The 14,629-nt window shown below is 41.3% G+C and overlaps 1 protein-coding gene across 2 annotated transcripts in view; it reads right to left on the bottom strand.

Moving 5' to 3' along the window:
- Positions 1–14,629, bottom strand: part of GRB14 (growth factor receptor bound protein 14) — a 158,401-nt gene that overhangs the window by 29,326 nt on the left and 114,446 nt on the right. For both annotated transcript variants that reach the window (XM_030210563.1, XM_030210564.1), the window contains exons 8-11: positions 8,640–8,717; positions 5,322–5,438; positions 5,151–5,220; positions 4,716–4,803 (exon numbers count right to left, since the gene is read on the bottom strand). In XM_030210563.1, coding sequence (XP_030066423.1) covers positions 4,716–4,803; positions 5,151–5,220; positions 5,322–5,438; positions 8,640–8,717 — 353 coding nt within the window. The remainder of the gene's footprint in view (positions 1–4,715; positions 4,804–5,150; positions 5,221–5,321; positions 5,439–8,639; positions 8,718–14,629) is intronic.

Below are 14,629 nucleotides of genomic sequence, written 5' to 3'. Positions count from 1 at the left end.
GAGGCTGGAAAAAATATTTTAAAACATTTTTTTAGGGTGGGAGGGGGTTAGTGACCACTGGGGAAGTAGTGGGAGGTCATCCCCAATTCCCTCCGGAGGTCATCTGGTCATTTAGGGCACAGGCTCATTAATTTGAGAAACACATTTCTTTTCTATCCTAATGAAAGACTGGCAGGCCAAGAAATATGACTTCGGAGCTCAAGAAGTGAAAGCCATTGTTTATATTTTAACTCACATTATAAGAATGACTAATTTGATTGCAAGCAGCTGATAGCCTAAGGATATTAATATTATACCAATACCCATATTTAATATCTGAAGTGAGTGGAACATTGTGTGCTTCTGCTCTGAGTCTTGAGAACAAGTGAGTTTGTTTATGTTTATGCTTATTGAATATTTAATATACTGCCACTTCGAAAAAGGTTGCAGCAGTTTACAATAAAACCGAAACTTAAGACATGAGAAAAGAACTACAATTACCAGTAGGAAAGAAAAATAATCAATCAGCAGATACATACACACTGATATTCAAAGCGATTTAAACGGCCAGTTAAATAGCTTCTTCGGGACTAACAGGTCATTTTCAGCAGCACTTAACTGGCTAGTGTCACTGAAAATGTCCCGTCAGCCCCTCTCTCAAAACTGGCTATTCTGGGGGCATTCCAGGGGCAGAGTCAGCACTTGGCCAGTTAAGTGCCGATATTCAGCACTTAACCATCCAAGGTAATTGCATAAAACTTAGTCCTATCTTAAGGGTCTTTCACTAAGCCGCGGTAGCGTTTTTAGCTCACGGTAGAAATCAGCTGGCGTAAACACAGAGATGCCCATAGGAATATAATGGGTGTCTCGGCCTTTACTGCCAACTGATTTCTACCACAAGCTAAAAACGCTATTGCAACTTAATAAAAGGCACTCTTTATGTGATGCCGCATAGCTGGTTAACTGCTGAATATCGAACTTAACCAGCTATCCTTTAGACAGCTCCCCAAACCTGGAAATTCAACACTGAAGCCTGGACATGGCCCAGCATTGAATTTCCGGGTATAACACTGGCAGCAGTCAGCAAAACACTGAGGGACCCTTTTATTAAGGTGTGGGAGGGCTAACACACAGGTAGCATGCCACATCATCACTACCACCGGGCTAGCGCGTGCGCCCAGCAGGAATTCTGAGTTTTGCGCACGCCAAATCCCACGACAGAAAAGAATTTTCTATTTTATACCATGGGGAGCATTCCCGGCAGTAATCAGCAGTTGTCACGCACTGCATGGTTACTGTGTGGGTAGTGCATGAGCTCTTACTGCTAGGTCAATAGGTGGCAGTAAGGTCTCAGGCCGTAAGTAAGTAGGCGCAAGCTAGTTTTAATTTCAGCGCACACCCATTTCCAAGCCCATTTTAAAAAGCCCTTTTTATCAGCCACAGTAAAAAAGAATGACCCAGCGAGCACCCACACTACCACAGGCCGCTTTTTACCGCGGCTTAGTAAAAGGACCTCTGAGTGCTGCCAGCTGAATATTGATCCCAAAGATTCCAAGATCAGTCTAAAATCAGCAAGTTTTATCTTAAAGAGAGCCAACATCACCACCAGGATACAGTATTTTTTGGCAGTTCATATTTGGTGAATAGGGTATACTTGTTGAAATATTATGAGACAAGTTTGAGAAGAATGTAGAAATGTGAATTTTGGTTCAAGTTCAAGTAAAATGAAATGCAGAATTTTCTTTTGGTTGTTTTTCTTGTGCTGTCAGGACTTAATGTATTCTCTGGGGACATGGTTTCATGCAGAGGAGGCTAGCACCGATGTGTGTGAAAGAAAATACTTTAGAAACAGTTAAGAACAAAAATGTAAATGAACCATTTTTAACCCGTAAGAAAAGTTATATCAGATACCTGGCCTTCCCAAAGGAGATAACAGAGCTGTGGAGACATCTTTGCCAGCATTAACGAGAATCTAATGCTTGACACATTAAGTGCAAATATTTCTGTTATTCCCAAGTGGGAATAAACCAGGGAAGAATGAAAATTTTACATCTAAGAATTAACTACTATAACAATTATATGGATGATAAAAGGTGAATGAAGATGAACAGAGACAAAATGGCATGCATGATAACAAGATCCCTTTCCATTAAAACTTTTGAATGTAGAAGTTGAGTTAAGGCCTTTGAGGGTCTTCAGTTACTTAGCTACTTTATTTCAATGTTAGGCTTTAAAGACTTAGAGCAGATTGGGTTTAGCATGAGAAGAGCTATTTACACAAGATAACTAGATAGTAGTTTTCACATACAGAAAGATACTGCATACATTCTAACTCAAGAGATTTAGCTACTATGGGGAAAAAGCACAAAGAAGTCACTTGAATGACAACCTGAAATATTTTATGGGTAAGTCAACTGCTTTTCAATAAACCTATGTTGTGGTTTAACTCAAAAACAAACTGATTTGACAGTTTTGTCTGTTAAGAAAGGCAGTTCTAATGCATATACATCCCTATCCCTGGACCATACATTAACACAGGTATTCAGAAATTTAAAGCAAATAGAATTAAAAAGCATTGCTTTTATTATATTTGGCATTTGCAGGTAGTTTTATAACTAAGCATACAGACACACAGTACATACATATTTTTCCCTGCAGGCAAATGTTTAAAAAGGAACTGTATACATAGTTCCATTTCAAATTACCTCAGGGAATTTATGCACTTTCCTACACTTTAGCACGCTTGAATTTTCTGGGTTATTTTATGTGCACACATGAATATATTTAAACGTATAAACATAAATGCAAATTCCTCCCTAATCCCATCCCCAGGAACCTCTCCACTGAATCAGGTAAAAGTTATGCATGTACAGGTTACAGTATCACCAAATGAACTCCTCTTACCATGACTAGAAACTTGTGGCTGCAAGCCTAATACTCAAGCTAAACTGAAAAAGCCTGGGCCAAAAGAAATGATTTTCCCTGTTTCCTAAACTGAGGGATCACAGTTATAATACGTATGTTCACAGGCAAAGAATTCCAAAGAGACGCACCCACAATCTGAACTATTGCTGAACGGTTAACTTCAAGCCTAACATACTTAACGGAAGGAATATCCAATGAATGTTTATCCGCAGACGGTAAACCAGGAGACGGCTGATACAATCTTGAAGATCAAGCTAATGCCAGGGGTGCATCAAGCTTTAATCATTAGTTTGTTTTTTTTTTAATTTCTTCTTGGGCTTCAGTTGGAAATTGCTCTTCCATGATTTGGACTTGATGCTACTAAATTGTGAGTTTATGCTTCTTATTTGTCCTATAGAATTTTCTTCATATAGATTGTAAATTGTAAAATATATTTTAAAATACATGTAAAATTGAGCAATTAGAAAAAGAAATCCATGCTAGTAACAGATCATTTTGGTTGGCATGGGATGCTCTGTACTGATCTGACATATGAAATGGAGGTACAGCTTGGTCACCTTTGCACCCACTATGTTGCAAACCACTGGATTCCATATAGATTGCCCAAAGTTGAGTGTGTAAATTTTGGAGTACATCACAGAGCCATTCATAAGCTAATTAGCTAATTAGGCATTAACAATCAACTGGTGTTAAGCACTTAATTGGCAGTGATTAAGAGTTATGTGGGAATTAGCCCTATGCCATATTCTATAACACGTGTGCCTAAATTTCATAGTGTGCAACTCCAAAGGGGCATGGCCATGGGAGGGGCATGGGTGGGTCAGGGGCGTTCCCAGAAATTAGGCGTAATGTTATTGAATGCTTGGATTTGTGCGCCTGCCATCAGTTGGGCATGAGTATTTATACCAGCCTTTGGTATGCGTAAATGGGTGTCTGTGTGCTAAATGCAGGACAGATTCAGAGCACAACCCCTGCATTTACAACACAGACTTTGCATTTGCCACACATTATTATTGGTTTGTGTGGTAAGTGCAAAACGTACAGCACTTCATTAAATGGACTCTGTAGTAATTCTGAGTTGATTTATGTGAGTTCTTTTTTGAGATAATTAAATTAAGGGGGACATTTTCAATATGGGCTACTGTTAAATTGGGTTATTTTACCACAATTCTGGTTATTTTAGTACTGAGTTTTATTGCATAAAATGGGACCCTGTGGTAGAATAACCTGACTTTACAATAGCACACATTGATAACTTTCCCCTTAAGAGGCCCTTTTACTAAGCCGCTAAGTGTCTACGTGCACCCAACACATGCCAATTTGGAACTACTGCCCGGCTACTGTGTGGCCCGGGTGGTAATTTCATTTTTTGCGAACATCCAGTATTTGTGACCCCCCCCCCCCCCCCAAAAGGTCTTTTTTTGCAGCCGCACTGAAAAATGTACCTGCACATGTCCAATACATGCATCTACAACAGCACAGGCCGTTTTTCAGTGCACCTTAGTAAAAGGACCCCCGAATGACATAATGCATTTATTACTCATTAACATACATTCATGCTCTTTAATAAATCAGCCTTGTAACCATGAAATACAATAAATCAGCATGAATAAAAGCTAATAGAAGCTGAATAATATTTTCCAGTCATCTCTTGCATGGTTTCCCAACTCTAGCAACCGTGATCAGGAAGATATATGCCAGAATTCCAGCTAGTCGCAGACAATTCATGTCTCCCAAGCTATTATGCCCTTATTCACATACACTAGTTAACGTTATCAGTTGGAGAAAACTTTTGAAAAACTGCAACTCACCCATCTATAAGTCCTTGCTGTAAAATTAATTTCTGTGCTTCATTTCTTGAAATTTTATGATGAAACCAAGGTTGTGATATATGTATAGCTAGAGAAATCACATTGATATATTTAAAGACTTCTGTTTTGGTAATGTGGATTTATCAAATTCTTAAAAAATTCAAACTGCATGTCATTCATTCATAAAGAAGTGATATTACTTATTACTACCAGTGTCCTGCTTCACTCTATGTAATTCAGGAGTGAAATACACATTCTATGAGTTAATGCATGCTGTTTCAAGTTATGTTATAGAAAACCATTGTACTCATTATGATAGATTTTGTTATAGACTAGCAAAGGCTCTAATGAAATTTTATCATGAGCTTTGAATTTATATGTGTCAGTATTGTATGTGTTACTTAATTCCATTTTACAGCATTTAATTAGATATACCCATGTTTGCCATCAAACTTTGAGATGTAGCAGGGCTCCCATGCGCATTGAGACGTGTGCAGCTCTTCCTCTGTTACGGAAAAATAGTATAGTTTCATTGTTCATGACAAACTAAATTAAAAAGGACTAATTATATCAGAAGATATAAACCAATAAAGAAATGATTTTTACCCGCCATGATAAGCCTTCTTCAACAGCAACAGAAAGTGCTTCTGTAGGATTGTCAATGACTCTGCTTTTATGTCCCGAGAAGTCCATTGCCACTAATGAATTTTCGGATAGGCTTCTCTTCAAAGACAGATGTCATAGTAAAACACATAATGAGCCATTATAAACAAAATATAATAAAAACACACCAATTAATTTAAATTATGAACTATATAATTAAACGGGAATAAGAAGAATAATATCAAGTACATGATTAATCTATAATATCAATAGGACAGTTTTGCACAGGACCTCTAGGCTGACCTGAAGAATAAGTTTCTGGCCTTGGAAAGCTAGTCAAAACATGTATTAAGTTAATAGAATTAAAAAGTTATGATCTTGGTTTTATTACTTTTTTGTTTGTTTGTTTTATTTCTTTTTGTTAAGCTATGAAGTGAAACCACACTGCATTATCCTAGGTTGGGAATGGCTCTTCGAAGCTGGGATGTTCACAGTTTCTGGCCTATTATAAATGGACCATTTTTATAAAATAGATAAAGGGCCATAGGAAATACAAATGATTTTCCCTAAATATGTAGCAGTAGAACCCATTTTATAAAGCTATAAATTAGAAAAAGATCAGCATCACGCAAGGTTTTACTGATATTTTCAAAGGAGACATTTGGACACAGCTTGACATATGTAGTTATGCCTATTCTGCTATGTGTGTGGGTGTATATTTATTCAACCTTCACTAATCTGACCATCCGGGATGTATGACAGACCCCCTGGTGACATCATTGCATTTTCCCCCACTGTTTACAAAGCTAACTATAGTTAAGCAAGAGATAAGGAACTGATCTAAGTTACAGTATGAGTAGCAAGCTAGTCCATGTGCAGAATGGGTGTATATGCATGCAATGAGTGTATATGCATGCAAATCCAAATCATTGAGAATTAACTTGCCTTGCTATTAGCTAACCATCAAATTATCCCAACTGCCCATGTACCACGCATCTTGTTTCCATCATATGTGTGCTCTTGATCTTTCAGCTATATGGTAAGCCATATTGTAGAAAATCTTTAGCATTATATCTATGTTTGTTGAATGTTCTAATGCATGCTTATTAGGTGTATCATTAGTATTATGCTAACATTGTATTATATCTCTGGTATTGGAATCCCAGTATTGTTAAAAGTTTACCTCATTTATTGTATTTATGTTTATTCTTGGTTATTTTACTATTGTTATGCTGTTAACAAAATTGTAAGTTTTATGTTAAACTGTACCTGCTGTACACTGCCTTGGGTGAATCTCTTCATAAAGATGGCTAATAAATCCCAATAAATAAATAAATAAATATATTCCTGTATGCTATTCCATAACCCTGACTGCCCAAATCCCATAGTAAGCAACCCAAAAGGGGGCATAGCCATGGGAGGAACCAAACCAAAAAACAGAACAGATCCCAAAATAAAGAATACAGGGCAAATATTTATTAAAAGGAGAGCCTGGTGTGGCCACGTTTCACCCAAAGGCTGCATCAGGGGCAACACTAATAGGGATTCAAAATGAACTCGTCTACTATCCAGATAAATTCCACACAGCAAAGCACTAGTCCTTCAGAGTAGTGGCATCGCTCACTAGTAAAAACAGGAGTGGCCTAGTGGTTAGGGTGGTGGACTTTGGTCTTGAGGAACTGAGTTCGATTCCCACTTCAGGCACAGGCAAGTCACTTAACCCTCTATTGCCCCATATAAGCCGCATTGAGCCTGCCATGAGTGGGAAAGCTTGGGGTACAAATGTAATAAAATAAATAAAAATCTGTGTAGAATTTATCTGGCTAAGAGGGGAGAGTTAATTTTGAATCCCTATTAGCATTGTCTCCGACACAGCCATTGGGCAATAGATGGCCACACCGGGCTCTCCTTTAATAAATATTTATGGTATGTTCTTTATTTTGGTACCTGTTCTGGTTTTGTTTGTTTTTTTGTGACCTGCTTATGGATCCTTAGTGCCTCTCCTCTTTGGGATGGCCATGGAAGGGGCATAGGCAGGTCAGGGTCATTCCGAGAAAATTTGCAGTTTTATGAAACAAGGGGTCTCTGCCCTCAACTTGGGCACTGGGAATTATACCACATTTCAGCAGGTAGAAGTCTGATGCCTAGAACTGGGAGTGCAGCAGTAGAAGAAGTGGAAAATGACCATGGACTCCAGAGATAAGACGGACAGCCTGAATACTTTTAAGAAAATGTATTGGTTAAAAGACTCGACACAGCACCTTGTTTCGGCCTATGGCCTGCCTCAGAAGTCTGTTGATGGAATCTCTGCAAAGTAGGTATCTTATAGCAAAAAAACGTTAAGTAGAGGTCTTGAAAAAGACCGTGATTTAACAATGAGCATCAATGTCTGCTCTGGTCGTGTAACCAAGGCATCAAATGAAACTTGTTGCATGAGAACAGCCTTCACCTGCTCCAAGGATTCCTAAATATGTTATTTCAAACTGTATTTCTGATTCCAAGACTCCAACACCTTTTATTCCAGTCTAGGTTATATCTGCCTTTGCTTTAGTGTATCCTTTGTCTAAGACTCTAGTCCACAGTATTTCTGTCCAGAGGTTAAAACTATCTTTGCTTCAGTATAATGGGGCTGAGAATGAAGGGGGGCTGCTTCTGCCCAGACACTATACCACCAACATCCTCACTACATACCAGAGAGGATCAACTGCCTCTTTGGTGGGGGGTCAGGGAGGTGATACACTTTCTAATGCTTCTGCAAGGGAGGGTTCAGTGGAGGTTGGCGGTGGGTTGGGTAATGCTCTTGGAGGTTGCAAGTTGTCACTGGGGATTTGGGTTATGATTGGTGGCATTAGGGTGTTTTTTTTAGGGGAGGGGGATTCACAAATGCATCTACCTCTCTGTTTGTCAGCTCTCAGTCATTTATCCACACATGTAAAACGTTACCCTTAATATACATATGAAAATGTTTTTTTCACCATCATATTGCAAGATCTAGTTAGATCTTTCTGCCAGTGCTATACCAAAGGCTGTGTGAATGATGTGGTCATACAGGGTGCAAATATGGAGAGATGCAAAGTTTGCTCCCAACCCACTTTCTTCTTTCAATAGCATGGGTGAAGAAAGCAAGGTGGAGAGACACCAGTGGGTGAGTTGCACAGGACATGGCTATAACTCCATACAGTCATGTTGCCTACTTAATTTTGTCACTTTTACTCATGAAAATATGATAGAAATGCCTAATGGAATATATATTTCCTTAATCTAAAATATATACTTAAATACAGTAGATTATTAACTAATATCTAAGGAAATACAACATACCATAGATGATATATTCTGAGCACCAGAAATACATTGGTGGTGTAATTCCATATAATTCTGATACAATTGCATCCCATGCTAGAAATTAAAAAAAAATCATTAAATTCAATATCATGCCAATTTCACTTTGAGGACAAAATAACCTAACAGTTTTTTCCATGTTATATCCTAATTTGATAAAATATCTAAAAACAGCAGTGTGAAATGGTGCAATATAATGGCTAGAATTTTTTTAGCAGCCTTACGTTGCCCTCTAGTGAAAAATGTTTGTTATTTTTCATGGTTCCTATTCAGAATTTTCCAGTTTTCTACCTTCAGAAAACATCCTCAGTGAATATATCTGTTTTTAACACTACGGATAACGTATTTTCCATTAAACCAACTCATGTTTAATTGACAAAGCACTATTGATTTTAGCACTTCTGTGAAGCATACCTGGGAAAAACAAAGAATGTTGGATGCAGACTATAGAAAAAAGAAATGTACTACCTTTCTTTTCATTTCAGACTGAATATAGGTTCTTATTCAAACAGTATATTCTCCCATTCTTTAGCAATTGAGGGGGGGTAGTCTTTCTTGAATAAGGTCCATAGTTCTTCCTTTGTCTTTAGAATATTCAAGTGTCCTCTCAGAGAGAATAATTTTCAGAACTGACTGCTCTGTATGTAGGTAAAATACGAGCACAGTGGTGTTTTGGCAGTGTTTTAACAAATGTAGTTGGAGGTGTAGGGTTGGGGCCGGGATTTGGAACTATATGAAGGGCCAGCTTAACCACTGAGCAGACTAAGTAGTTGTCTAGTGTGTCAGTTCCGGGGGTGGGGGAGGGGGCAGCAAAGATCAGCAGTATTCAAAGCAAAACAATAGGTCCTGACAACCACACTAACTTAAGGAACAATTAACTTGTACTTTTCCCCCAGAGAGGGTAGGCAAGTTTCAAATAGCCTATTTACCTAAGTACAGTATACAGCTTTTGGAAATTGTCCTATTTGAGATTAATTTTATAAACTATTTTCACACAGGACTAAATTCTATAAATGGCAGCCAAATTTGAATGCCAAATAAAATGAGTATTAAGCGCTATTCTATAAGCAGCACTTAAAGCTGAGCACCATGTATAGAACAGTGCTTAGCACTTGGATCTGCGCCCAATTTTAGATGTGAGGATTTATACCGACTGAAACCTGATGTTTCAGTGCTTAAATTAGGCACAGTTCTGCCTTATTCTGTAACACTGCGCACAAATTCTAGGCACACCCTTGACCCACTCATGCCCCTCCCATGGCTACACCCCTTTTTGGATCCACACATAAAAACAGAATACCTACTACAAAGAGGCATGCATAAATTCAAACTGGTGCCAATTAGCACCAAATTATTGGCACAAATTGGCTTGTTCAATTAAATTGCATGTGCAAATTGGGCACGTGCCCAAATTTGCATGCGCAGTTTTGAGCGCCATACATAGAATTAGGGGAAAATGCTGATTTACATATGTATATTGAATCTACTACAATGAACTTTCATAAAAACATTTTTTATCATATATATAGGGACGTGCTCATATGTTTCCAAGGGACAAACACAGACACACTGGTCATCAAAGATATCCAGGCATATAATCATAGCACGACTCTTCTTTTAAATTAATGCCCCCCAAGTGCCAAATAACATATGTTTTGCAAAAATATTTGAAGCCCTCACTTAACTTGCTAGGTGAAAAGAATAAAACAGGTCCCGACGTGGTCCATGTTTCGCCAGAGCAGTTTCAAGGCACCCACTGTTAAATCTTTAAACCTTTAAGTGTAAAAAGCATCCCTCACGTGCTGGACTTCTAACTGAAAATAAGATGCCATCACCCCTGGCACCATGGCATATGGGTGGCGTTCCTCCTGTGTACTTTTTTGTTATTATCTCCTTTTTATGTAGTTAAGATACTGAATTTGAGTGGTGGCTTGGGGTAGAGGCTGGGCACCCTGGGCTTTATGGAATACTAGAGAAAAGGCCCGTTTCTGACACAAATGAAACGGGCGCTAGCAAGGTTTTCCTTGGAATGTGTATGTTTGAGAGAGTGTGTATGAGAGTGACTGTGTGAGAGAGAGAGAGAGAGAGAGAGTGAATGTGCGAGTGTGTGTGTGTGACAGAGAGAGAGTGAGTCTGGGTGCGAGTGTGTCTGTGAGAGAGTGTGTGCGTGAGAATGAGAGTGTGTGCAAGTGCGTATGTGAGACACAGTGAGTGTGAGAGAGATTATGCTTCACACAGATACAGTGTGTGTGTGAGAGAGAGAGTGTATGTGAGACAGAGAGAGTGGGAGAGAGTATGTGTGCGATACACAGACTCTCTGTGAGACCGAGAGAGTGTGTGAGAGTGTGTCTGTGTGACACAGAGAGTGAATGTAATACAGTGTGAGACAGAGTGTGTGTGAGAGACAGTGTGTGTGAGTGAGAGAAAGACACTGTCACACACACACTCTGTCTCACACAGTCAGAGATCCCCCCTCTCTGGTCTCAGGACCCCCTCCCCCCTCTGAGGACTCAGGACCCCCTCCCCCCTCCCTGCTGTTAGTACCCCCTCCGCCTCTCTGGTCTCAGGACCCCCAACCCCCCCCCCCCCCCCCTCTGGTCTCTGAACCCCATCCCCCATGCTTTTCAAGTCATTTAATAAGAACCAAACTCATCTTACTGCTTCTTTGATCTGTGTGGCGGTGGCTCTGAAAATAGCCTTTGGGTTTATAAGAGAATCAAGCAAGACGCACAGCTTCACTTTTTCTTAGGCGCCCCCTTTGCGGCCTTTTTGGCTTTGGGTTTGGCAGCCTTTGCTGGGCTTTTCTTCACCTTCTGTTTCACTGCTTTAGCCGGGCTGTTAGCTACTTTCTTGTGTTTATCCGCTTTTGGTTTTTTGGGGCGTTTGGCAACTTTTTTGGTAGCTGCCGCTGACGGTTTCTTGGGTCTCTTCGGACTCTCTTTCACTCCCGCCAGTGCCACATTTTTCTGCTTCTTCATGGCCGGTTTCTTGCTTTTTGGAGCACTGTTCCTCTTGCTCTCCAGCTGCTTCTTGAAGGAGGCCGAAGCTCCGCTGCCCTTGGTCTGCAGGAGGGTGCCCTTACTCACCAGGCTCTTGACAGTCTGCTTCAAGCAAGTATTGTGTTTGTCCAAGTCATTGCCCGACGCCGCCAGAGCCTTCTTCAGGGCAGCCAGGGACATGCCGCTGTGCTCATAGGCGCCTGGTATAAGAGGCTTGGGGAGGCTAATATGCTTATTTTCGAAAGTGATAGCCGGCCATCTTCCGACAGAAATTGGGAGATGGCCGCCATCTTTTAAAAGCGGCCAAATCGGTATAATCGAAAGCCGATTTTTGGCTGCGTGTAACTGAACTCCGTCGCGGAGCCGGCCAAAATTGATGCGGCCGTGTTGGAGACATGGTGAAGGCGGGACTGGGGCGTGGTTATGGGCTGGACAGAAATGGCCGGCTTTCGTCGATAATCGAAAAAAATTAGCCGTGTTTAGCAAACATTTAGGTCACTTTCTTTGGACCTTTTTTTTTCACGACCAAGTCCCAAAAAAGTGCCCTAAATGACCAGATGACCACCGGAGGGAATCGGGGATCACCTGCCCATACTCCCCCTGTGGTCACCAATCCCCTCCCATACTAAAAATATAAAAACATAAACCTTTTTTGCCAGCCTGTATGCCAGCCTCAAATGTCATACCCACCTCCATGAGAGCAGAATGTGTTGTATGGGCTTTTGGGGGGGGGGTTGGGGGGGTCAGCTCCCAAAGTAAAGGAGCTATGTAGGTGGGAGCTTTCTGAAGGCCACCGCAGTGACCCCTAGGGTGGCCGGTTGCTGTCCTGGCATTTCAGGGGGCCATTGCACTGAAAATACTAGCTCCTCCCACGGCCAAATGCCTTGAATTTGGCCGGCTTTGAGATGGCCGACATAACTTTCCATTATCGCTAAGCATAGAAAACGGCCATCTCAAACCCCGGCCAAATCCAATGCATTTAAGCCGGTTAAAACAGTATTATCGAAAAAGATGGCCGGCCATCGTTTTCGATAATACAGTTCCGGCCAGCTTTAGTGCTGCGCCTAAAATAGATGGCCGCCAATCCATTTCAATATATAACAAATCAGTATATGTTCTTTCTTATTCCACTGCTTGCATTGTTTTATTATGTCAGTAATACAGTATTCTTGGTTTAACTCATGTAAACCATGGGGCTGGGGATGGGGTGGAGACTGCAGGGGGGTAGGCCCCTCATCATCCCCCTCAAGGGGAGGCATGTAAGCCACATTGAACCTGCATCCAGTGGGAAAATTTGGGATATAAATGCTACAAATAAAAACATTATGTTTGGTACATTTGTACCTCTGCCTTTCCCACTCATGGCAGGTTTGATGCAGCTTACATACAGGTACTTATTTGTACCTGTGACAATGGAAGATTAAGTGACTTGCCCTATGCCTGCAGTGGGAATTGAACACAGATCCCCAGGACCAAAGTCCAGCACCCTAGCCACTAGGCCACTTCTCAGCAATACATATGCCCTGAATGTCTTTTCCACATTATTCAACACAGTCCTACAATCCTCATTAAGTATGGAACAACAACATTTCTACATTCTAGCCTGCAAACTATTTTCAAGGTGGCCACAGGTAGGTGCCTACTGAGCCCTTAAGTCATAGTGAGAGAAAGGGTTTATTGTTACAGTTCCAACTCCAAATTACCTGCAGGTGGCTACAACCTGGTGGCTGGAGTGGTCTAGTGGTTAGAGCACTGGTCTTATAATCCAGCGATTGTAGGTTCAAATCCCGTCTGTTCCTAGTGACCTTAGACAAGTCACTTAACCCACCATTACCTCAGATGCAAACTCAAAGCCTTCCTGACACTGAGAAACATGCAGAGTACCTGAATATAACTCACTGTGAGCTACTACTGAAAAAGCTGTCATCAAATAAAAAATGCATATTTATGTGGCCTTCTGTACCTGTTGTATTTTATTGCAATTGTGATGAAGTAAACATCCATCTAATGCTTTTACCATTGTTTTCCCTTTTCTCCTCAGCACTATATACCATTGCTCAATGTGAAAAGCTGACCCAGCTGTTTGTAGCTCCTTCCTTGCCCTCACCAATGAGGATTGGTTGTGGGTAAGGGTGTCTGGCGATCACAGAGCAAACATCGTCTATGTGCTACCTATGGGTAACTGCTAGTTTCTACTTGGCAGATCACTAGTGCTAGACAACATACCTATTATTTACCCAACTCAGTGCTGTGGGGCTTTATGGTAAGGGGGGGGGGGGGGATAGTCTGGATGGGCATTTGTATTCCTCAAAAGAAACGCCCACACAGCCTTCCCCCTTACCATACAGCCATGCAGTTTGGTTGGAACAGGTGGTATTCTGTATGGCCACACATCACACCTATGTAGCAACGTTTATCTGTCACAGGTCACCTGTCATGCAATTCATATTGCTGTCTCCTCTCACATCAACCCCAGCATTTGAAAATATGTGGTGCACAAAGAGAGACACACACCCTGTTATATCAAAAGTATCAAATGTGTATTCAAATGTAACAATGCAATCAAACTGTACAATATTTCCCCCCTCCCTCCCCCCCAAATGTCCCTCAATGGTGCCCACGTCGTCCACCCGCAATGGCCGTGCACAGCAGGCTAATGAGCAGCACCAGGAGCACTCTCACTGCGCTAAGGTGCTGCTCATTAGCCTGCTGCATTGCCCCCATCTCCTGCCTCATTGCTGACACCTCCTGCAGCAACTGGGTTTGGCCATCAACCAGTTGCTGCAGGAGGTGCAGTACTGGGGCAAGGGATGGGGCTGGGGATGGGGGTAGGGATGGGGGTAGGATTGGGGGTGGGGCTGGGGATGGGGGTGGGGATGGAGTGGAGACTGCAGGGGGGGTGGGCCCCTCATCATCCCCCTCAAGTGGAGGCATGTCTGCCCAGGCGTCCTCCTCCTGGCCCTCCTCCTC

The sequence above is a fragment of the Microcaecilia unicolor genome, chromosome 7 (assembly GCF_901765095.1).
Source record: "Microcaecilia unicolor chromosome 7, aMicUni1.1, whole genome shotgun sequence".
In the NCBI taxonomy this organism is placed as follows: Eukaryota; Metazoa; Chordata; class Amphibia; order Gymnophiona; family Siphonopidae; genus Microcaecilia; species Microcaecilia unicolor.
The sequence above is the reverse complement of the archived record's forward strand: the minus strand, read 5'-3'. Positions and strand labels throughout refer to the sequence as shown.